We start from the raw sequence: 23,012 nt of genomic DNA on the forward strand, positions 1-23,012 counted from the left end.
TTTTCGTTCTCCTCTTTTTTAACTAATCAAATTCTAACGAGTAACAAGTATTTTTCGATAAATGATTTTGCTACGACATTTATGAATTGATATGTTTTTAGTGCCCGACGAAATTGAGGACCCAAGGCTACTAATCGGAAGAATTCGTAGCAAGTTCGTTCCGACCGGAAACGTGAGTCGTACCGCCAAATTATTCGAGAAAGAGGCAGCAGAATCGAAATCACCGACGAACGTACCGCAAGTGTCGCAACGTACAAATCCTGTGGTCACTATGACGCCAGGAAAACCACACAACGAGAGGATACAAAAAGCTTTCGCTTTTTGGAATAAATAAGCCGTGAACGAGTGCATATGAGTCATCATCGATATCACTCGGAGAATGACCGGTATTTTTCGATAAATTGACGAATATTTTAAAAATCGTTTGACCGAAACTGTATATGGTATTATACCTAAAAGTGTTATTTTCGTGTTTTAAAAGAGTCACGGATGAATAGAATTATTAATAATATATAAGTTGTTTTTTAAACATCGAAACGTGCGTTGTGTTATTGCACAAACAATAATTTAATCATACACCAAACCTCGTTAATAATTACGAAAATGAAACAAAAAAAAAAACAGGAACTTTATCGACGCGATAGTGACGAGTTGAAGTTTAGTCTAAAACAATTCTAATCGCAAGAAAAGAAAAACATATTTATTTATTTAACGACAAGTTTCTTATCAGCCCCACGTAGCCTGAGATGAATATTTATAGCATAGGTACAACATATTTACAATTTATTTCATTGCCATTCTTTATCTCTTCTTCTTCATCGAAATTGCACTGAAAAACATTTCGGCGCATTGAAATCACGAATAAGACTTGACCTTTGACATTTACATTTTCTGTTGTGTAGATATCTTCGATGATTTCGAGAGTTTGGATTTCGAGATACTCGCAAATTTATTGCAAACGAGAAAGAAAGATGCGTTTGCATGGTCGATGCGTGTAAATAGCTGTCAGTAACATTTTACAAGCGTAGAAAATATGTAATGTATTTATTACTTCCTTTGCACCCTTTGCTTTCTTACAAACGTAAGAAAGTGATTACATGTATTATTATAAATTACATGTGAATAAAAAGAAATGAAAATTCTCCCAAAATTAATTTTCGTCCCACACAGAAGAATATTGATGTAGTCTACTTAGAGGATAAAAGATGTGGTGAAATAGGCAGCAACTGTAACTCGTCGTCAATTTTCAAATAACACAGATCGTCCCTCGTTGCAGGCTTCCAAGTGACGTTGACAAACTCGTCCTTCACTGAAGTAGGATTCCTACATTAAACATATACGATATATAAATTCCAAAGTTCAGATTCACGCTTTTTAAAATCACGTTGAAAATTTACCCAGTTCTAGCAAAATTGGCCCACATTCTAGTCATTCTTTCTAACGTAATCCTGTCCTTCGTACCAATCGCTGGTGGATCAGGATTTTCAGTTTTACATTTGGGTAAGTATAGTAAATACGTGACATCGTCGGTATGAGACGCTCCTGCAATATAAGAGTTAAATATCGTGTTTGATAGTTGTATACATAATCTGATAATTATGCGACAATGGATCTAAAAATTAAAGTTACCAGAAATCTGTCGTGTTACTAGGAGATCCGTCGGGGTTTTCTCATTGCCAACGTATGAAAATACACAAAGATAACTAGGCGTGGTTGTTCTTTTCACCCGATCCTCTAGCAACAATATCGCGGGAATGCCGAAATTAATAAGACTGAGTAATTCTGAAAATTCGGTTAAGTTTTCCACGCCGATCGGTTTTCCACCGAAATATTGATTTTTTACCAACACGAACAATTTTTTTATTTCGGCATCCCCTAATTTTTTCAATGATCCCAAATTTTTCACATGACCATAGAGATGCTGGTTGAAAGCACTTATTATTTTTTCGCTCTTATCTGAGAAACACGAAAATCGCACAGTATCACTGTTCGTGCAATAAACAATTATCTGTAATATCTTCCTCGTTTTTCTTTTAATTTTTTACTATACTCACCTTTTATGATCATCAAATATTCGTGTGCCGTGTAACTGATTATCACAGGCACATCTGCTTCTTTCGTAATTAACTGTTCGATCGGTTCTGGTAAAACAGGATTCTCCGCCACTTCGTCACTGTTGGGTCTAAAAGGTAGGATATTGGCCTTCTCTCTCTACAATACAAAATAACGAGTTCAAATTCTTTGTTTGTTCCAATCTTCAATGTTTGATTATATAATTCATGAAGTATGTTAAAAGAAAACTTGTTGCCTCCGAAGATAAAAGTCTAATTTGGGCTTTTACGATGTCCTCGGTGGACACTGCTCGTAGAAATTTAAAAACTTCGACAGGATCATTAGAATCTTTGCCAAGAAGCGAGGCAAGTTTAAAGCTGCTTTCAGAACCATTTTCAATCTCAGCATTTGCCCAGGGGCACGTCAATGTACCACTCTGCAAAATCGCTTTGTGAAACAGTCCTAAAAATCAACATAGAACTAACGGGATTAACACATCTTTTCGAAATCTCGATATATCTCGATAAATCACAGAACATTTCGGCGTATTGAAATCACGAATAAGACTTGATCTTTGACATTTACATTTTCCGTTGTGTAGATATCTTCGATGATTTCGATAGTTTAGATTTTATCAAGAACGTAGTCAAAATCACGTTTTACCTTTCGCCCGAGGCGATACGAGTAAGGAATGTACTAGAGCACCTCCAGCACTAACTCCAAAAATCGTAACATTATTGGAATCTCCGCCAAAGTTGGCAATATTTTCCTTGACCCACTCTAAAGCTATGATCAAATCTTTCAAACCCAGATTTCCTGGCGCGATTCGGTGACCCAAATTTAAAAATCCTTGAAATTTAAAAAACTGGATAATTCTAAACCTTTTTTGTTTATTCATAAAGTAAAAATTTTCTTTCTAAATTGTATGCACAATCTCTCTTTTGATATTTTGCGAATGTATGCATATATGATGTCGACAGAAATAGACATTGTTTTACCGTAAAACTGAACCAAAACTAACCGAATGCGCCAAGCCTGTAGTTAGCTGAGACAACTACGACATCTTTGGCGAGTAAATAATCAGGTCTCGATTCGTGAAAACTTGAATTTCCTAGCATAAATGCCCCTCCATGAATCCAGAACATAACTGGCTTCGATTGATCGAGAGAATTCGTGTAAACATTCAAATAAAGGCAATCTTCGTTGCCAATAACATCGAAAGGCGGATTTTCTTCCAACTGTGGGCACATGTATTTCGCGTCTTTGGACGTATCCTTGATACCAGTCCATGGTGCAGGTGGTCGAGGATCCTATTTTTGTAAGAAAAAAAAAGGACACTTGGATGGAGAATAAATAAAACATTACATGACGCACAACTTTAACTATCCGTGCAAATCACTCGTATTAATCAGATTCTATTAAACGGTACTTTAAACTTGCTGTACCGTTAGGTAATTTCTTCAAGTTATTTCCACTGGTAAATAATTATTCCGAATAGTTTCAACAAAATACAATAAAATAATTTCAATTCCACAATTTTTCGATTTCGATTTAAACGATATAATTATGGGAATTGAGTTCATATTCGAAAACCGAAAATCATGAAATAGGAATAGTAGGAGACCACGGTACCATTTTTAACATAGACAATTACAAAAAGATCGGAGTTTCAACTCCGCTACATATTCCTTACAATTCTTACATATTAGAATTACCACAAGATGATATTTGACATGGCGTGATAAAGTCGAAATAAGTCAAGAACAAGTACCAAAAACGTACCTTAAATCTAAGATTTCCGATAGGAGGAGCGGCGAAAGGTATCCCTCTGAAAGCGATATACGATAATCCTAGGGCACTTTTCAATACTGCGCCTTCCAATTTCCCTTCCTTCACAGTTACTAACGGTTTGCTCATTGTTCACAAAGTTCTTGCCAACTTGATACTGTCATACCTTTTTGCGTACAAAGCCGTGTATACTCATACAGATATTTATTCTATTCAATTGTCACTGTCACATCCATTAATATTATCAGACAAGTCGTTAAAGGCATCTATTTTAAACGACAATAATCTACGTTACAAAACTTATAAATATGTAGTATAAATATTATGTAGTCTTCGTGTGTAAATATACAGAATATATTATCATTATTAACAGTACTACATACTATTACGATTACTATTTATAAGTAAATTGCTAAAAGATACATATAGACTGGAATATGTATAGTATGAATAGTATGGAATATAAAATTAATTTTTTGCTAAACGCTAAAATATGGGTAAGATAGTCGTTCGTCCATACTGACGATCGTACAAAAAATGTTAGAGTGTAGGAAATCCTTGGGACCCGATATCCTACTACGTAATACCGCAGAGGATTTCACGTATGACACCCTAGAGTATTTTTCCCTCATCTTCTTGGTCCTCACCCTAGAACCGAGGGTGGCGAAAGTCAGACAATAGCTGCGAGCGTTCAAGGCTTCGCGTTTGTTTATATTTGTAACATTTGATATTTGTAACATTATATTTGGAACATTACTCGTATTATCGATGATTAACAAAAATCATGTGCGCGGGCACAAAACATGAAGCAAATAGCAACTTCTACTTCCGTTTTCCTTATCTTCCATACGATAAGTTTTACAAACTAAAAGTTAAAATATCTACTAAATTATTAGTAAGTGAGTTAATAATTTTCTATAGAGAATCTCGAGTTGCATCGATTAAAGTTCCTAAAAAATATATGATTTCGTTTAAGAAACAAATCACATGGCTAGTAATTGAAACTGAAAACTAGTGACACCAAAATATATCTCCTTCTCCGAAGCTATTCAACTTTTATCCGAAAAACTTGCCGATATAATTAACAGCATTGAAAATATTTCAACTTAAAATCTCAAGTAACTCACCCTGTATACTTTGCTGTCTTTTTATCAGATATTTTTCTAAAAACTATCGCTCGACAGTGACATTAGCTTTAACATAACGTTTGATTTAGAAATAATCGAGGATTTACAAATTCCTCGGAAACAACTGATAAGTAATGCAATACCAGGAAATATAACGCGTTCAAAGCAATTGTTCTCACGATATTATATGTATATATATATCTGTAAATGTAATACAGTGAAATCTCATTAACTCGAACACCTGTAATTCGAAAATATCTATAAGACAACATTTTTGTTCATTTCCTTCCGCTACGCTGTAAAAACTTCTGCAAATCTATGTAATATAAAGATAAAAGAATATAGAAATATAATCTCCCTTTAACTCGAATCATTTCCTGCACGTTTAGATACGTTGTTTTATCTCTGTAACTCGGATTCAGGGAAGCTCGACCTCTTCAAGTCGAGGTTCACCCACATAAGTTACGGTTTTATCATCGCTGCGTCTGGAACTCGAAGTATCCTGCCATCGTATGTCTCCTATGCAAACTGAATGTGTTTCGTCAGCCAAATAAAAAGCAAATTACGCGCCTCTATGCCTTTGAATATATGTAAACCGAAAAATATAATCCATGTATAAGGCCTCTGTAAATCGAGTTTTCGTCAAAAATCTCACTTACTCGAAAACTCACTTACTGGATAAGTCGAAACCTCCACAACTGGAAAATTTCAACTGTTCCCGTGAGATTCGAGCTACCAAGATTTTACAGTATTTATAATTGTCATATCGTCGACGTTACGCTATCGTCGATTTGAAATTTATTGAATACCTTTCGGACAACTTTATCGTAATGTTTTCGTTCGTAAAAAAAGATTGTCACATTTAACATAGTCAAACATCTGATGGTTTGTAGCGATCGATAAGCTGTGGATTGATAGTGGATATTACAGGAAAAAAGTAAACACGATAATGATTCATTTTCATGGCACACCCTGATTGTAACTGAGCTCCGATGAGCGATTGATGGATGGTATAGTGTTTAATTCAGTTATCAACTAGCGGGCTGGTTTGAAGTTTAGTATATAAAAGTCTGAATCAAGATATCTGAGAAAAAATTGCTAGTCGATACCTAATACTCGATAAATGCGTTTAAGATACTTGTCGGAGTTAGTTGATATATCAAGTCCCTTACACTCTGTGAATTGTGACATACCGATACCGGCTGCGACAAGTGTAAGTTGAGCTCTGCAACTTTGAAACAGGTAACGTTTATTTAACAATTCTTATTTATTTAACTTTGTTTTATATTTAATATTTATACAGCGTCGTATGTGACAGTGGATAAAAGTTCTATTTTGCTATGTTAATTTTTACTCTATTAGTAAATTTTGTCTATTTTCAATACTTTTCACAGTGCGCTATTCATTTTATGCGTTCTAGCATTATTTTTTATTTCAGTTTTACAGCAAGCAAGTGAAGACGCCGTTTGTCGCTATTTGTCTTACATACACACCTGTGTCAATTTAAAGGTAAAGGTATATTCGAAATATAAACGTGAAATATAACGCTAGATTTACTCAAACTCTTCTTTGAAAGAATTCTGTCGCGCATTTTATTTCCACAATTATAGCTAGTGTACTTGTACAACGATATGTGTGATCTTGTTAAAATCGATAACAATTTAATTAATCAATTTTAAAGCATTAACACGGTATTTCGAATTGAGCTCTCCGTTATTTGCATTTCAATCGATGAAATTTCTATCACTAATGGTTAACAAAAATTGTTTATTATCAGATGTTGAAGGCGCTGTTCCTGATTGCTTTTATGGCGTATGCCACTGCGAAGAACGCGACTGATAGTAAGTATCAAATACATAATTATCGAGAAAACTAACGATCAATAAGTTTCTGTTTAAACCTCGTTATCAGTATCGTTAAATAATTTCGTAATCCTCGATATATTCTGTTCTATCGAATTGCAATAATAAGCAGCTTAAGTTATAATAATAATGATAATCCGTTTCCGATAATCAGAGAAAATCGTTTGCTACTATGGTAGCTGGTCAGCTTATCGTCCTGGACTTGGAAGATTCGAACCAACCGACATAGATCCCACTCTGTGCACTCATATAATCTATACTTTCATTGGTATCTCTGAGAATGGTAACATCAGAATATTGGATAAGTGGATGGATCTACCAAACGGTAGAGATGGTTATGGAAAATTCACCAGACTTCGTCACCTGAATCCAGAAGTGAAAACTTTGATAGCGATAGGTGGTTGGAACGAAGGTTCCTCCAAGTATTCCAAGATTTTCGCGAATCCTATAAAACGCGCGCGATTCATCCGCAGCGTGATTACGTTTCTGCAGATGTACGATTTCGACGGTTTCGACGTCGACTGGGAATATCCGAACCAACGTGGCGGCAATCCAATCGACGTACAGAACTATGTCACGTTGTTGAAAGAGCTGAGAGAAGAATTCGACAAACACGATTACATTCTCAGCGTGGCGGTTAGTGCTGCTGAAAACTTAGCTTCTAAATCTTATGATATTCCACAAATGGCGCAATATCCTCACTTAATTAATTTGATGGTGTACGACTTGAATGGACCGTGGAACAGTTTCGCAGCGATTAACGCTCCTCTATATCCGTCCACGCAGGAATCTGGGAAACAAGCTATGCTCAACATGGTAAAATTGCATTCTCGATTGTATTTAAATTTTATTCGAGTTTGATATCAAACGAAATATACGATATATCGATTCTGATGTATGGGAACATTTACATTTTAGCATCGGTCTGTTGAATATTGGCTTGAACAAGGTGCACCAGCTGAGAAACTCGTTATTGGTATTCCTGCTTACGGTAGATCCTTCACCTTGGCGAATCCCTCGGAGAATGGCATAGGCTCTGCAACCATCGGTCCTGGAAAAGCTGGCCGTTATACGCGAGAAGATGGTATGCTTGGTTACAACGAGATCTGCGAATATATTCAACGAGGATGGACGGTGCAACGCGAACCTGAACAACGTGTACCTTATGCTTTCAAGGGTAACCAATGGGTTGGATACGATGATACTATGTGAGTATTCGCTGTTATGTGAACGTAAAAAGAGAGATAAAAGATATGGAAATAAGAATGTAAAGTAATATGTGTACGTTACTAGATCTGTTGAAGAGAAGGCCAAGTACGTCATGTCTAAGGGACTTGGTGGTATCATGCTGTGGAGCATCGAAACCGATGACTTCAATGGTGTATGTGGCGATAAGTATCCGCTTCTACGCACCATAAATAAGGTGTTGAAAGGATATATTCCACCTTCTGCTTCATCGCATGGTCGAAACTAAACCACCAACACTATCGTCATCGGATTCTGCATTCACGCAGGAAGACTATGTTCGAGATCCAAAAGATTGTTCAATATTTTACTATTATCGACACGTACACAACAAATATCTGGTAAATACATTTCATTGCATTTCTGGAATTGTATTTGATAAAACGTTCAGTGGTTGCAATTGTAGATATGAGATGTAGTGTTCCTGGCTGTTAGATCGATGCGAAGATATAAAATAAGATATGCGTTACATTAAACGAGATAATGTATTTTGTAACGGAACGTAATATTTTAAATACAGTTCTAAACATACTGTAATAAATGATTATTTAAAAAAACGACTATAAATGATTATAAAATAAAACTAATATCAGCTGTCATCATTACCAGTTATTATCATTATCATTATTACTTATCGTATTTACATTGTCATGGCATGTATTTCCTCTAACAAAATTATATTAACATAAACATATACATATACAATTCTTTCATGAGCATCAACATCATGTAGAATTAGAGAATAAAGTTGAGAATTAGGAGAACATGAATATTCTTCCTGTATAAAAACTTGGGCCAAAATAATAATTATGAAACTCATTTAATAATAATCAATCGATCTCAAGCCGTTTGTATAGTGCGCTTAAAAGCAAAAGGCACTTGTAGTTTGAATTCGATTGAAATAGGAATTGATGTTCCCTAGAATTGCTTCAACCTCGAGTATCGCAATACAAATTACAACAACCCATTTTGTTACTCGCCAAAGTAAGTATGTATTCGTCGATTCCATCGAATTTCAAGAATGTCTATCTAACAACGTTGTGTTTCATGACGGGAATGCAGCTTTCCAATTTTTCTCTATGTTTTCCCGCAATACTCTCCTATTCCGAAAAAGATTATTTGTGAATATCAAAATAGTAATACTGATACCTCGTATTGACTAAAATAAGAATGTCTTCATTTCAATAATATTATGTTAATTATTGTTATGCATTCTTCTTGTCTAGGGAGAGTTTCCTGGAATTGACACTAAAGTAAAAATAAACTGTGATGGTCATGTAGCACAATTTATGTGCCAAGCTATTTCTAAGACTTTTGTGGCATATTATCAGAAATGTAAGTATTGATGAAAAATTTAATAGTAGATACACATATGTATATAAACACATTATTATTATTATTTACATGAAATATTTCTTTGTATTATAGATATGGATGAAGCAAATAAATAGGAAATAAAAGATATTGTCGTTCGATATGGCCGTACACTTCTAGTTGCTGATCTAAGACGGTGTGGGCAAAAAAATTTGGTGGTCCTGATGCCAATTTTTGATGGTGGATTCCGGTCGAGTCATTAGATAACATCGATAGTCCGTTAGTCTGTTTCGTGTGAACCTGAATTTTCACTTCTTCTTTCTTTCTTTTTTTTTTTTTTTTTTGAGAAGATATTCTTTCTCTGGTGAAAAATTGCTGCTATAAAATGTGGAGTTTGCTGATTGACGAAAAGAGTGTACAAGAATGTTGTATGGTGAAATTGTGCAATGGGTGCCATTTTATAACTATTAACTGTATTTCTGTTTTATCGCTATGGTCTAAGAGAGAATTGTAGAAACATAATAAATGGAAAGGGAAGAAGAATTCAATCAAAGAAACAAGTTCAATAGAAGAAATAAATTCAATACAAGAAACAAATTCAGTGGAAGAAACAAATTTGATGGAAGAAATAAATTCAATCGAAGAAAACTTAGTGAAATACAATAAAATATGTATAATTATTCCCTGATTGGTAAGGTTCAAACATTATTTCCTATTCTTCGCTTCTCTCTTTTGTTCACTTCCTTTATTCCTCTCATTCTATTGAGCCTTAAGCATATTGCATATATAAGATGCTATAAAATATTCAAATATGTAATGTTCATTTGCAAGTTCCAATGTAAAAGGAGAACAGTTCTTTATATTTCGCTCCAAGGTAGATACGTATCATTGTACAGAATGTGCTCACAATGGACATAATATATCTATTTATCTTACGATTAATTAAACCTAAAATGCACACATCCCACGGTGTCCCACGGGGTCCCATGTTGACCCTGCAGGTGGAAGTCAGCCCAGTCTAGATCATACAAAATTCACTTCGGTGTCCTTTGGAGATCCAAACTGGACTGGTGTCGCGGGTACAATATTTCGTTCCAAGATGGATAAGTATCGTTGTACAGAATGAGCTAACAATGCACTTAACATAGATATCTATCTTACGATTAATTAAGGCTAAAACACACGCATTCCAAGGTATCCAACGTCGTCCAACGTCGTCCAACGTTGTCCAACGGAGTCCAACGTCGTCCAACGGTGTCCAACGGTGACCTACGGTGCAGCCCAGTCTGGATCATCCAAACTTCTGTTCGCGGCATTTGGAGATTCAAACCGGACTGCTGCGTAGTTCTTAGCTTGGCATAGTTTTCCAAATATTAATCAACTGATCAATTTTTGGAAAACGATGCCAATTACCAGGTCTCACCACGCGGAGGTGACTACGCAAGAGACCCGCCCATGGGTTATTTAACTTTATACATCTCGACATTCAACCCATTGGCAGAATGTCGAGTTACGACTCTACTTGACCATGGGCCTGCGTAAAGAAATAGTTGTTTCGTACCCTAACTACGAAACACATATCTCCAACGCAGCACTTACATGAATCTTTACAAACGTAGAACGAAACATACATAACGCGACATCTATCTCCCACACAACGATTACATAGATCCGTACATATATTGTACAATAATTGGCATCCCTATTGGCAGCATTCGGTATCAAAGACACATTTATCTAACTTGGAACGAATGAAAGAAAATGAAGCTAACGAACGAACTAACAAACTGACGCGTCGTACCCCGGTGCACCGGATAACCCGAAGGATCAGCGGAAAGCCCAAGTATTGACCATAACTCGATTCCTGTTTCGCCGTTCGAAACTTATACGAGTCGCGGTCGATGGCGCCGACCGATGATGCCAGTGATCCGCTGGTGATGCAGCCGTGGATCCAGCACATAGGCCGGCAACTTAACACACTCCAACTGAACATGTGGAACCCGGGGAGGGGCCGCTGAACAGGATTACGAAAGCAGAGGCCTCAACTGAACAGTGGGGCCCACCCCTGTGGAGGGGCCGCTGAACAGGATTACGAAGGCATGATCTTCAACTGAACAGTGGGGCCCACCCCCGCGGGCCCGAACAGGATTACGGAGGACGTGAAATTACAGGTCCCTGCCCGAGTACCGAAGTACCAATCGGACAGGAGTGCAGATCCACGACTGAATCCCCAACAGATTCGCAAGCATCAGCGGTGCGACGACAACTCCCGCGATTCGGTGCGAACGTCGAGCAGTCGTCGAGCAGTCACTAAGACTGAGGTGTGCTTGGGCCACCTTACGAATCCGAAGAGTTGTCCAGTGCACGTTGACCCGCACGTACCCGGAATTCGCACGAGCGAGTACGCCACGCGACAGTTTGAAACAACTGAGCGATCGCGAACCGGCAAATCGCGGGTACAATTTTTCGTTCCAAGATGGATAAGTATCGTTGTACAGAATGAGCTAACAATGCACTTAACATAGGTATCTATCTTACTATTAATTAACGCCAAAACGCAGGCATTCCAAGGTATCCAACGTCGTCCAACGTCGTCCAACGTCGTCCAACGTCGTCCAACGTCGTCCAACGTCGTCCAACGTCGTCCAACGTCGTCCAACGCCGTCCAACGTCGTCCAACGTCGTCCAACGTCGTCCAACGTTGTCCAACGGTGTCCAACGTCGTCCAACGGTGTCCAACGGTGACCTACGGTGCAGCCCAGTCTGGATCATCCAAACTTCTGTTCGCGGCATTTGGAGATTCAAACCGGACTGCTGCGTAGTTCTTAGCTTGGCATAGTTTTCCAAATATTAATCAACTGATCAATTTTTGGAAAACGATGCCAATTACCAGGTCTCACCACGCGGAGGTGACTACGCAAGAGACCCGCCCATGGGTTATTTAACTTTATACATCCATCTCGACATTCAACCCATTGGCAGAATGTCGAGTTACGACTCTACTTGACCATGGGCCTGCGTAAAGAAATAGTTGTTTCGTACCCTAACTACGAAACACATATCTCCAACGCAGCACTTACATGAATCTTTACAAACGTAGAACGAAACATACATAACGCGACATCTATCTCCCACACAACGATTACATAGATCCGTACATATATTGTACAATAATTGGCATCCCTATTGGCAGCATTCGGTATCAAAGGCACATTTATCTAACTTGGAACGAATGAAAGAAAATGAAGCTAACGAACGAACTAACAAACTGACGCGTCGTACCCCGGTGCACCGGATAACCCGAAGGATCAGCGGAAAGCCCAAGTATTGACCATAACTCGATTCCTGTTTCGCCGTTCGAAACTTATACGAGTCGCGGTCGATGGCGCCGACCGATGATGCCAGTGATCCGCTGGTGATCCAGCCGTGGATCCAGCACATAGGCCGGCAACTTAACACACTCCAACTGAACATGTGGAACCCGGGGAGGGGCCGCTGAACAGGATTACGAAAGCAGAGGCCTCAACTGAACAGTGGGGCCCACCCCTGTGGAGGGGCCGCTGAACAGGATTACGAAGGCATGATCTTCAACTGAACAGTGGGGCCCACCCCCGCGGGCCCGAACAGGATTACGGAGGACGTGAAATTACAGGTCCCTGCCCGAGTACCGAAGTACCAATCGGACAGGGGTGCAGATCCACGACTGAATCCCCAACAGATTCGCAAGCATCAGCGGTGCGACGACAACTCCCGCGATTCGGTGCGAACGTCGAGCAGTCGTCGAGCAGTCACTAAGACTGAGGTGTGCTTGGGCCACCTTACGAATCCGAAGAGTTGTCCAGTGCACGTTGACCCGCACGTACCCGGAATACGCACGAGCGAGTACGCCACGCGACAGTTTGAAGCAACTGAGCGATCGCGAACCGACAAATCGCGGGTACAATTTTTCGTTCCAAGATGGATAAGTATCGTTGTACAGAATGAGCTAACAATGCACTTAACATAGGTATCTATCTTACTATTAATTAACGCCAAAACGCACGCATTCCAAGGTATCCAACGTCGTCCAACGTCGTCCAACGTCGTCCAACGTCGTCCAACGTCGTCCAACGGTGTCCAACGGTGTCCAACGGTGTCCAACGGTGTCCAACGTCGTCCAACGTCGTCCAACGTCGTCCAACGTCGTCCAACGTCGTCCAACGTCGTCCAACGTCGTCCAACGTCGTCCAACGTTGTCCAACGTTGTCCAACGTCGTCCAACGGTGTCCAACGGTGACCTACGGTGCAGCCCAGTCTGGATCATCCAAAATTCTGTTCGCGGCATTTGGAGATTCAAACCGGACTGCTGCGTAGTTCTTAGCTTGGCATAGTTTTCCAAATATTAATCAACTGATCAATTTTTGGAAAACGATGCCAATTACCAGGTCTCACCACGCGGAGGTGACTACGCAAGAGACCCGCCCATGGGTTATTTAACTTTATACATCCATCTCGACATTCAACCCATTGGCAGAATGTCGAGTTACGACTCTACTTGACCATGGGCCTGCGTAAAGAAATAGTTGTTTCGTACCCTAACTACGAAACACATATCTCCAACGCAGCACTTACATGAATCTTTACAAACGTAGAACGAAACATACATAACGCGACATCTATCTCCCACACAACGATTACATAGATCCGTACATATATTGTACAATAATTGGCATCCCTATTGGCAGCATTCGGTATCAAAGACACATTTATCTAACTTGGAACGAATGAAAGAAAATGAAGCTAACGAACGAACTAACAAACTGACGCGTCGTACCCCGGTGCACCGGATAACCCGAAGGATCAGCGGAAAGCCCAAGTATTGACCATAACTCGATTCCTGTTTCGCCGTTCGAAACTTATACGAGTCGCGGTCGATGGCGCCGACCGATGATGCCAGTGATCCGCTGGTGATCCAGCCGTGGATCCAGCACATGGGCCGGCAACTTAACACACTCCAACTGAACATGTGGAACCCGGGGAGGGGCCGCTGAACAGGATTACGAAAGCAGAGGCCTCAACTGAACAGTGGGGCCCACCCCTGTGGAGGGGCCGCTGAACAGGATTACGGAGGCATGATCTTCAACTGAACAGTGGGGCCCACCCCCGCGGGCCCGAACAGGATTACGGAGGACGTGAAATTACAGGTCCCTGCCCGAGTACCGAAGTACCAATCGGACAGGAGTGCAGATCCACGACTGAATCCCCAACAGATTCGCAAGCATCAGCGGTGCGACGACAACTCCCGCGATTCGGTGCGAACGTCGAGCAGCCGTTGAGCAGTCACTAAGACTGAGGTGTGCTTGGGCCACCTTACGAATCCGAAGAGTTGTCCAGTGCACGTTGACCCGCACGTACCCGGAATACGCACGAGCGAGTACGCCACGCGACAGTATGAAACAACTGAGCGATCGCGAACCGACAAATCGCGGGTACAATTTTTCGTTCCAAGATGGATAAGTATCGTTGTACAGAATGAGCTAACAATGCACTTAACATAGGTATCTATCTTACTATTAATTAACGCCAAAACGCACGCATTCCAAGGTATCCAACGTCGTCCAACGTCGTCCAACGTCGTCCAACGTCGTCCAACGTCGTCCAACGGTGTCCAACGGTGTCCAACGGTGTCCAACGGTGTCCAACGTCGTCCAACGTCGTCCAACGTCGTCCAACGTCGTCCAACGTCGTCCAACGTCGTCCAACGTCGTCCAACGTCGTCCAACGTTGTCCAACGTTGTCCAACGTCGTCCAACGGTGTCCAACGGTGACCTACGGTGCAGCCCAGTCTGGATCATCCAAAATTCTGTTCGCGGCATTTGGAGATTCAAACCGGACTGCTGCGTAGTTCTTAGCTTGGCATAGTTTTCCAAATATTAATCAACTGATCAATTTTTGGAAAACGATGCCAATTACCAGGTCTCACCACGCGGAGGTGACTACGCAAGAGACCCGCCCATGGGTTATTTAACTTTATACATCCATCTCGACATTCAACCCATTGGCAGAATGTCGAGTTACGACTCTACTTGACCATGGGCCTGCGTAAAGAAATAGTTGTTTCGTACCCTAACTACGAAACACATATCTCCAACGCAGCACTTACATGAATCTTTACAAACGTAGAACGAAACATACATAACGCGACATCTATCTCCCACACAACGATTACATAGATCCGTACATATATTGTACAATAATTGGCATCCCTATTGGCAGCATTCGGTATCAAAGACACATTTATCTAACTTGGAACGAATGAAAGAAAATGAAGCTAACGAACGAACTAACAAACTGACGCGTCGTACCCCGGTGCACCGGATAACCCGAAGGATCAGCGGAAAGCCCAAGTATTGACCATAACTCGATTCCTGTTTCGCCGTTCGAAACTTATACGAGTCGCGGTCGATGGCGCCGACCGATGATGCCAGTGATCCGCTGGTGATCCAGCCGTGGATCCAGCACATGGGCCGGCAACTTAACACACTCCAACTGAACATGTGGAACCCGGGGAGGGGCCGCTGAACAGGATTACGAAAGCAGAGGCCTCAACTGAACAGTGGGGCCCACCCCTGTGGAGGGGCCGCTGAACAGGATTACGGAGGCATGATCTTCAACTGAACAGTGGGGCCCACCCCCGCGGGCCCGAACAGGATTACGGAGGACGTGAAATTACAGGTCCCTGCCCGAGTACCGAAGTACCAATCGGACAGGAGTGCAGATCCACGACTGAATCCCCAACAGATTCGCAAGCATCAGCGGTGCGACGACAACTCCCGCGATTCGGTGCGAACGTCGAGGAGTCGTCGAGCAGTCACTAAGACTGAGGTGTGCTTGGGCCACCTTACGAATCCGAAGAGTTGTCCAGTGCACGTTGACCCGCACGTACCCGGAATACGCACGAGCGAGTACGCCACGCGACAGTTTGAAACAACTGAGTGATCGCGAACCGACAAATCGCGGGTACAATTTTTCGTTCCAAGATGGATAAGTATCGTTGTACAGAATGAGCGAACAATGCACTTAACATAGGTATCTATCTTACTATTAACTAACGCTAAAACGCACGCATTCCAAGGTATCCAACGTCGTCCAACGTCGTCCAACGTCGTCCAACGTCGTCCAACGTCGTCCAACGTCGTCCAACGGTGTCCAACGGTGTCCAACGGTGTCCAACGTCGTCCAACGTCGTCCAACGTCGTCCAACGTCGTCCAACGTCGTCCAACGTCGTCCAACGTCGTCCAACGTCGTCCAACGTCGTCCAACGTCGTCCAACGTTGTCCAACGGTGTCCAACGTCGTCCAACGGTGTCCAACGGTGACCTACGGTGCAGCCCAGTCTGGATCATCCAAACTTCTGTTCGCGGCATTTGGAGATTCAAACCGGACTGCTGCGTAGTTCTTAGCTTGGCATAGTTTTCCAAATATTAATCAACTGATCAATTTTTGGAAAACGATGCCAATTACCAGGTCTCACCACGCGGAGGTGACTACGCAAGAGACCCGCCCATGGGTTATTTAACTTTATACATCCATCTCGATATTCAACCCATTGGCAGAATGTCGAGTTACGACTCTACTTGACCATGGGCCTGCGTAAAGAAATAGTTGTTTCGTTCCCTAACTACGAAACACATATCTCCAACGCAGCACTTACATGAATCTTTACAAACGTAGAACGAAACATACATAACGCGACATCTATCTCCCACACAACGATTACATAGATCCGTACATATATTGTACAATAATTGGCATCCCTATTGGCAGCATTCGGTATCAAAGACACATTTATCTAACTTGGAACGAATGAAAGAAAATGAAGCTAACGAACGAACTAACAAACTGACGCGTCGTACCCCGGTGCACCGGATAACCCGAAGGATCAGCGGAAAGCCCAAGTATTGACCATAACTCGATTCCTGTTTCGCCGTTCGAAACTTATACGAGTCGCGGTCGATGGCGCCGACCGATGATGCCAGTGATCCGCTGGTGATCCAGCCGTGGATCCAGCACATGGGCCGGCAACTTAACACACTCCAACTGAACATGTGGAACCCGGGGAGGGGCCGCTGAACAGGATTACGAAAGCAGAGGCCTCAACTGAACAGTGGGGCCCACCCCTGTGGAGGGGCCGCTGAACAGGATTACGGAGGCATGATCTTCAACTGAACAGTGGGGCCCACCCCCGCGGGCCCGAACAGGATTACGGAGGACGTGAAATTACAGGTCCCTGCCCGAGTACCGAAGTACCAATCGGACAGGAGTGCAGATCCACGACTGAATCCCCAACAGATTCGCAAGCATCAGCGGTGCGACGACAACTCCCGCGATTCGGTGCGAACGTCGAGGAGTCGTCGAGCAGTCACTAAGACTGAGGTGTGCTTGGGCCACCTTACGAATCCGAAGAGTTGTCCAGTGCACGTTGACCCGCACGTACCCGGAATACGCACGAGCGAGTACGCCACGCGACAGTTTGAAACAACTGAGTGATCGCGAACCGACAAATCGCGGGTACAATTTTTCGTTCCAAGATGGATAAGTATCGTTGTACAGAATGAGCGAACAATGCACTTAACATAGGTATCTATCTTACTATTAACTAACGCTAAAACGCACGCATTCCAAGGTATCCAACGTCGTCCAACGTCGTCCAACGTCGTCCAACGTCGTCCAACGTCGTCCAACGTCGTCCAACGGTGTCCAACGGTGTCCAACGGTGTCCAACGTCGTCCAACGTCGTCCAACGTCGTCCAACGTCGTCCAACGTCGTCCAACGTCGTCCAACGTCGTCCAACGTCGTCCAACGTCGTCCAACGTCGTCCAACGTTGTCCAACGGTGTCCAACGTCGTCCAACGGTGTCCAACGGTGACCTACGGTGCAGCCCAGTCTGGATCATCCAAACTTCTGTTCGCGGCATTTGGAGATTCAAACCGGACTGCTGCGTAGTTCTTAGCTTGGCATAGTTTTCCAAATATTAATCAACTGATCAATTTTTGGAAAACGATGCCAATTACCAGGTCTCACCACGCGGAGGTGACTACGCAAGAGACCCGCCCATGGGTTATTTAACTTTATACATCCATCTCGATATTCAACCCATTGGCAGAATGTCGAGTTACGACTCTACTTGACCATGGGCCTGCGTAAAGAAATAGTTGTTTCGTTCCCTAACTACGAAACACATATCTCCAACGCAGCACTTACATGAATCTTTACAAACGTAGAACGAAACATACATAACGCGACATCTATCTCCCACACAACGATTACATAGATCCGTACATATATTGTACAATAATTGGCATCCCTATTGGCAGCATTCGGTATCAAAGACACATTTATCTAACTTGGAACGAATGAAAGAAAATGAAGCTAACGAACGAACTAACAAACTGACGCGTCGTACCCCGGTGCACCGGATAACCCGAAGGATCAGCGGAAAGCCCAAGTATTGACCATAACTCGATTCCTGTTTCGCCGTTCGAAACTTATACGAGTCGCGGTCGATGGCGCCGACCGATGATGCCAGTGATCCGCTGGTGATCCAGCCGTGGATCCAGCACATAGGCCGGCAACTTAACACACTCCAACTGAACATGTGGAACCCGGGGAGGGGCCGCTGAACAGGATTACGAAAGCAGAGGCCTCAACTGAACAGTGGGGCCCACCCCTGTGGAGGGGCCGCTGAACAGGATTACGAAGGCATGATCTTCAACTGAACAGTGGGGCCCACCCCCGCGGGCCCGAACAGGATTACGGAGGACGTGAAATTACAGGTCCCTGCCCGAGTACCGAAGTACCAATCGGACAGGAGTGCAGATCCACGACTGAATCCCCAACAGATTCGCAAGCATCAGCGGTGCGACGACAACTCCCGCGATTCGGTGCGAACGTCGAGCAGTCGTCGAGCAGTCACTAAGACTGAGGTGTGCTTGGGCCACCTTACGAATCCGAAGAGTTGTCCAGTGCACGTTGACCCGCACGTACCCGGAATACGCACGAGCGAGTACGCCACGCGACAGTTTGAAACAACTGAGCGATCGCGAACCGACAAATCGCGGGTACAATTTTTCGTTCCAAGATGGATAAGTATCGTTGTACAGAATGAGCTAACAATGCACTTAACATAGGTATCTATCTTACTATTAATTAACGCCAAAACGCACGCATTCCAAGGTATCCAACGTCGTCCAACGTCGTCCAACGTCGTCCAACGTCGTCCAACGTCGTCCAACGTCGTCCAACGGTGTCCAACGGTGTCCAACGGTGTCCAACGTCGTCCAACGTCGTCCAACGTCGTCCAACGTTGTCCAACGGTGTCCAACGTCGTCCAACGGTGTCCAACGGTGACCTACGGTGCAGCCCAGTCTGGATCATCCAAAATTCTGTTCGCGGCATTTGGAGATTCAAACCGGACTGCTGCGTAGTTCTTAGCTTGGCATAGTTTTCCAAATATTAATCAACTGATCAATTTTTGGAAAACGATGCCAATTACTAGGTCTCACCACGCGGAGGTGACTACGCAAGAGACCCGCCCATGGGTTATTTAACTTTATACATCCATCTCGACATTCAACCCATTGGCAGAATGTCGAGTTACGACTCTACTTGACCATGGGCCTGCGTAAAGAAATAGTTGTTTCGTACCCTAACTACGAAACACATATCTCCAACGCAGCACTTACATGAATCTTTACAAACGTAGAACGAAACATACATAACGCGACATCTATCTCCCACACAACGATTACATAGATCCGTACATATATTGTACAATAATTGGCATCCCTATTGGCAGCATTCGGTATCAAAGACACATTTATCTAGCTTGGAACGAATGAAAGAAAATGAAGCTAACGAACGAACTAACAAACTGACGCGTCGTACCCCGGTGCACCGGATAACCCGAAGGATCAGCGGAAAGCCCAAGTATTGACCATAACTCGATTCCTGTTTCGCCGTTCGAAACTTATACGAGTCGCGGTCGATGGCGCCGACCGATGATGCCAGTGATCCGCTGGTGATCCAGCCGTGGATCCAGCACATAGGCCGGCAACTTAACACACTCCAACTGAACATGTGGAACCCGGGGAGGGGCCGCTGAACAGGATTACGAAAGCAGAGGCCTCAACTGAACAGTGGGGCCCACCCCTGTGGAGGGGCCGCTGAACAGGATTACGAAGGCATGATCTTAACTGAACAGTGGGGCCCACCCCCGCGGGCCCGAACAGGATTACGGAGGACGTGAAATTACAGGTCCCTGCCCGAGTACCGAAGTACCAATCGGACAGGAGTGCAGATCCACGACTGAATCCCCAACAGATTCGCAAGCATCAGCGGTGCGACGACAACTCCCGCGATTCGGTGCGAACGTCGAGCAGTCGTCGAGCAGTCACTAAGACTGAGGTGTGCTTGGGCCACCTTACGAATCCGAAGAGTTGTCCAGTGCATGTTGACCCGCACGTACCCGGAATACGCACGAGCGAGTACGCCACGCGACAGTTTGAAACAACTGAGCGATCGCGAACCGACAAATCGCGGGTACAATTTTTCGTTCCAAGATGGATAAGTATCGTTGTACAGAATGAGCTAACAATGCACTTAACATAGGTATCTATCTTACTATTAATTAATGCCAAAACGCACGCATTCCAAGGCATCCAACGTCGTCCAACGTCGTCCAACGTCGTCCAACGTCGTCCAACGTCGTCCAACGTCGTCCAACGTCGTCCAACGTCGTCCAACGTCGTCCAACGTCGTCCAACGGTGTCCAACGGTGTCCAACGGTGTCCAACGTCGTCCAACGTCGTCCAACGTCGTCCAACGTCGTCCAACGTCGTCCAACGTCGTCCAACGTCGTCCAACGTCGTCCAACGTCGTCCAACGTCGTCCAACGTCGTCCAACGGTGTCCAACGTCGTCCAACGTCGTCCAACGTCGTCCAACGTCGTCCAACGTCGTCCAACGTCGTCCAACGTTGTCCAACGGTGTCCAACGTCGTCCAACGGTGTCCAACGGTGACCTACGGTGCAGCCCAGTCTGGATCATCCAAAATTCTGTTCGCGGCATTTGGAGATTCAACCCGGACTGCTGCGTAGTTCTTAGCTTGGCATAGTTTTCCAAATATTAATCAACTGATCAATTTTTGGAAAACGATGCCAATTACCAGGTCTCACCACGCGGAGGTGACTACGCAAGAGACCCGCCCATGGGTTATTTAACTTTATACATCCATCTCGACATTCAACCCATTGGCAGAATGTCGAGTTACGACTCTACTTGACCATGGGCCTGCGTAAAGAAATAGTTGTTTCGTACCCTAACTACGAAACACATATCTCCAACGCAGCACTTACATGAATCTTTACAAACGTAGAACGAAACATACATAACGCGACATCTATCTCCCACACAACGATTACATAGATCCGTACATATATTGTACAATAATTGGCATCCCTATTGGCAGCATTCGGTATCAAAGACACATTTATCTAACTTGGAACGAATGAAAGAAAATGAAGCTAACGAACGAACTAACAAACTGACGCGTCGTACCCCGGTGCACCGGATAACCCGAAGGATCAGCGGAAAGCCCAAGTATTGACCATAACTCGATTCCTGTTTCGCCGTTCGAAACTTATACGAGTCGCGGTCGATGGCGCCGACCGATGATGCCAGTGATCCGCTGGTGATCCAGCCGTGGTTCCAGCACATAGGCCGGCAACTTAACACACTCCAACTGAACATGTGGAACCCGGGGAGGGGCCGCTGAACAGGATTACGAAAGCAGAGGCCTCAACTGAACAGTGGGGCCCACCCCTGTGGAGGGGCCGCTGAACAGGATTACGAAGGCATGATCTTCAACTGAACAGTGGGGCCCACCCCCGCGGGCCCGAACAGGATTACGGAGGACGTGAAATTACAGGTCCCTGCCCGAGTACCGAAGTACCAATCGGACAGGAGTGCAGATCCACGACTGAATCCCCAACAGATTCGCAAGCATCAGCGGTGCGACGACAACTCCCGCGATTCGGTGCGAACGTCGAGCAGTCGTCGAGCAGTCACTAAGACTGAGGTGTGCTTGGGCCACCTTACGAATCCGAAGAGTTGTCCAGTGCACGTTGACCCGCACGTACCCGGAATACGCACGAGCGAGTACGCCACGCGACACTTTGAAACAACTGAGCGATCGCGAACCGACAAATCGCGGGTACAATTTTTCGTTCCAAGATGGATAAGTATCGTTGTACAGAATGAGCTAACAATGCACTTAACATAGGTATCTATCTTACTATTAATTAACGCCAAAACGCACGCATTCCAAGGTATCCAACGTCGTCCAACGTCGTCCAACGTCGTCCAACGTCGTCCAACGTCGTCCAACGTCGTCCAACGGTGTCCAACGGTGTCCAACGGTGTCCAACGGTGTCCAACGTCGTCCAACGTCGTCCAACGTCGTCCAACGTCGTCCAACGTCGTCCAACGTCGTCCAACGTCGTCCAACGTCGTCCAACGTCGTCCAACGTTGTCCAACGGTGTCCAACGTCGTCCAACGGTGTCCAACGGTGACCTACGGTGCAGC

General features: G+C 43.7%; 3 protein-coding genes and 1 long non-coding RNA gene across 5 annotated transcripts in view; 3 read left to right on the forward strand and 1 right to left on the reverse strand.

The window, feature by feature from the left end:
- LOC126924933 (titin homolog) overlaps positions 1 to 1,142 on the forward strand; it is a 75,321-nt gene extending 74,179 nt beyond the window's left edge. For both annotated transcript variants that reach the window (XM_050740378.1, XM_050741185.1), the window contains one exon: positions 102 to 1,142. In XM_050740378.1, the coding sequence (XP_050596335.1) occupies positions 102 to 334 (233 nt within the window). In that variant the 3' untranslated portion in view covers positions 335 to 1,142. The remainder of the gene's footprint in view (positions 1 to 101) is intronic.
- LOC126914759 (esterase FE4-like) lies at positions 1,030 to 4,114 on the reverse strand. Its single transcript, XM_050719202.1, has 8 exons — positions 3,835 to 4,114; positions 3,074 to 3,362; positions 2,716 to 2,901; positions 2,309 to 2,514; positions 2,055 to 2,211; positions 1,630 to 1,956; positions 1,398 to 1,542; positions 1,030 to 1,323 (listed from the first exon to the last, which is right to left on the reverse strand). The coding sequence occupies exons 1-8, from the start codon at positions 3,967 to 3,969 to the stop codon at positions 1,188 to 1,190; spliced, it is 1,581 nt and encodes a 526-aa protein (XP_050575159.1). The 5' UTR covers positions 3,970 to 4,114; the 3' UTR covers positions 1,030 to 1,187.
- A 1,785-nt stretch (positions 4,115 to 5,899) lies between these two features.
- Positions 5,900 to 8,676, forward strand: LOC126914972 (chitinase-3-like protein 1). Its single transcript, XM_050719332.1, is given in 7 exon segments — positions 5,900 to 6,180; positions 6,406 to 6,476; positions 6,745 to 6,808; positions 6,984 to 7,645; positions 7,748 to 8,037; positions 8,123 to 8,287; positions 8,289 to 8,676. Coding segments are annotated over 5 exon segments (1,386 nt in total). The 5' UTR covers positions 5,900 to 6,180; positions 6,406 to 6,476; the 3' UTR covers positions 8,494 to 8,676.
- Positions 8,677 to 9,254: 578 nt separating this feature from the next.
- Positions 9,255 to 9,536, forward strand: LOC126916349 (uncharacterized). Its single transcript, XR_007710545.1, has 2 exons — positions 9,255 to 9,409; positions 9,503 to 9,536. It is a non-coding gene; the product is annotated as an uncharacterized LOC126916349 (long non-coding RNA).
- Positions 9,537 to 23,012: the final 13,476 nt, after the last annotated feature.

The sequence above is a fragment of the Bombus affinis genome, chromosome 1 (assembly GCF_024516045.1).
Source record: "Bombus affinis isolate iyBomAffi1 chromosome 1, iyBomAffi1.2, whole genome shotgun sequence".
Lineage (NCBI taxonomy): Eukaryota > Metazoa > Arthropoda > Insecta > Hymenoptera > Apidae > Bombus > Bombus affinis.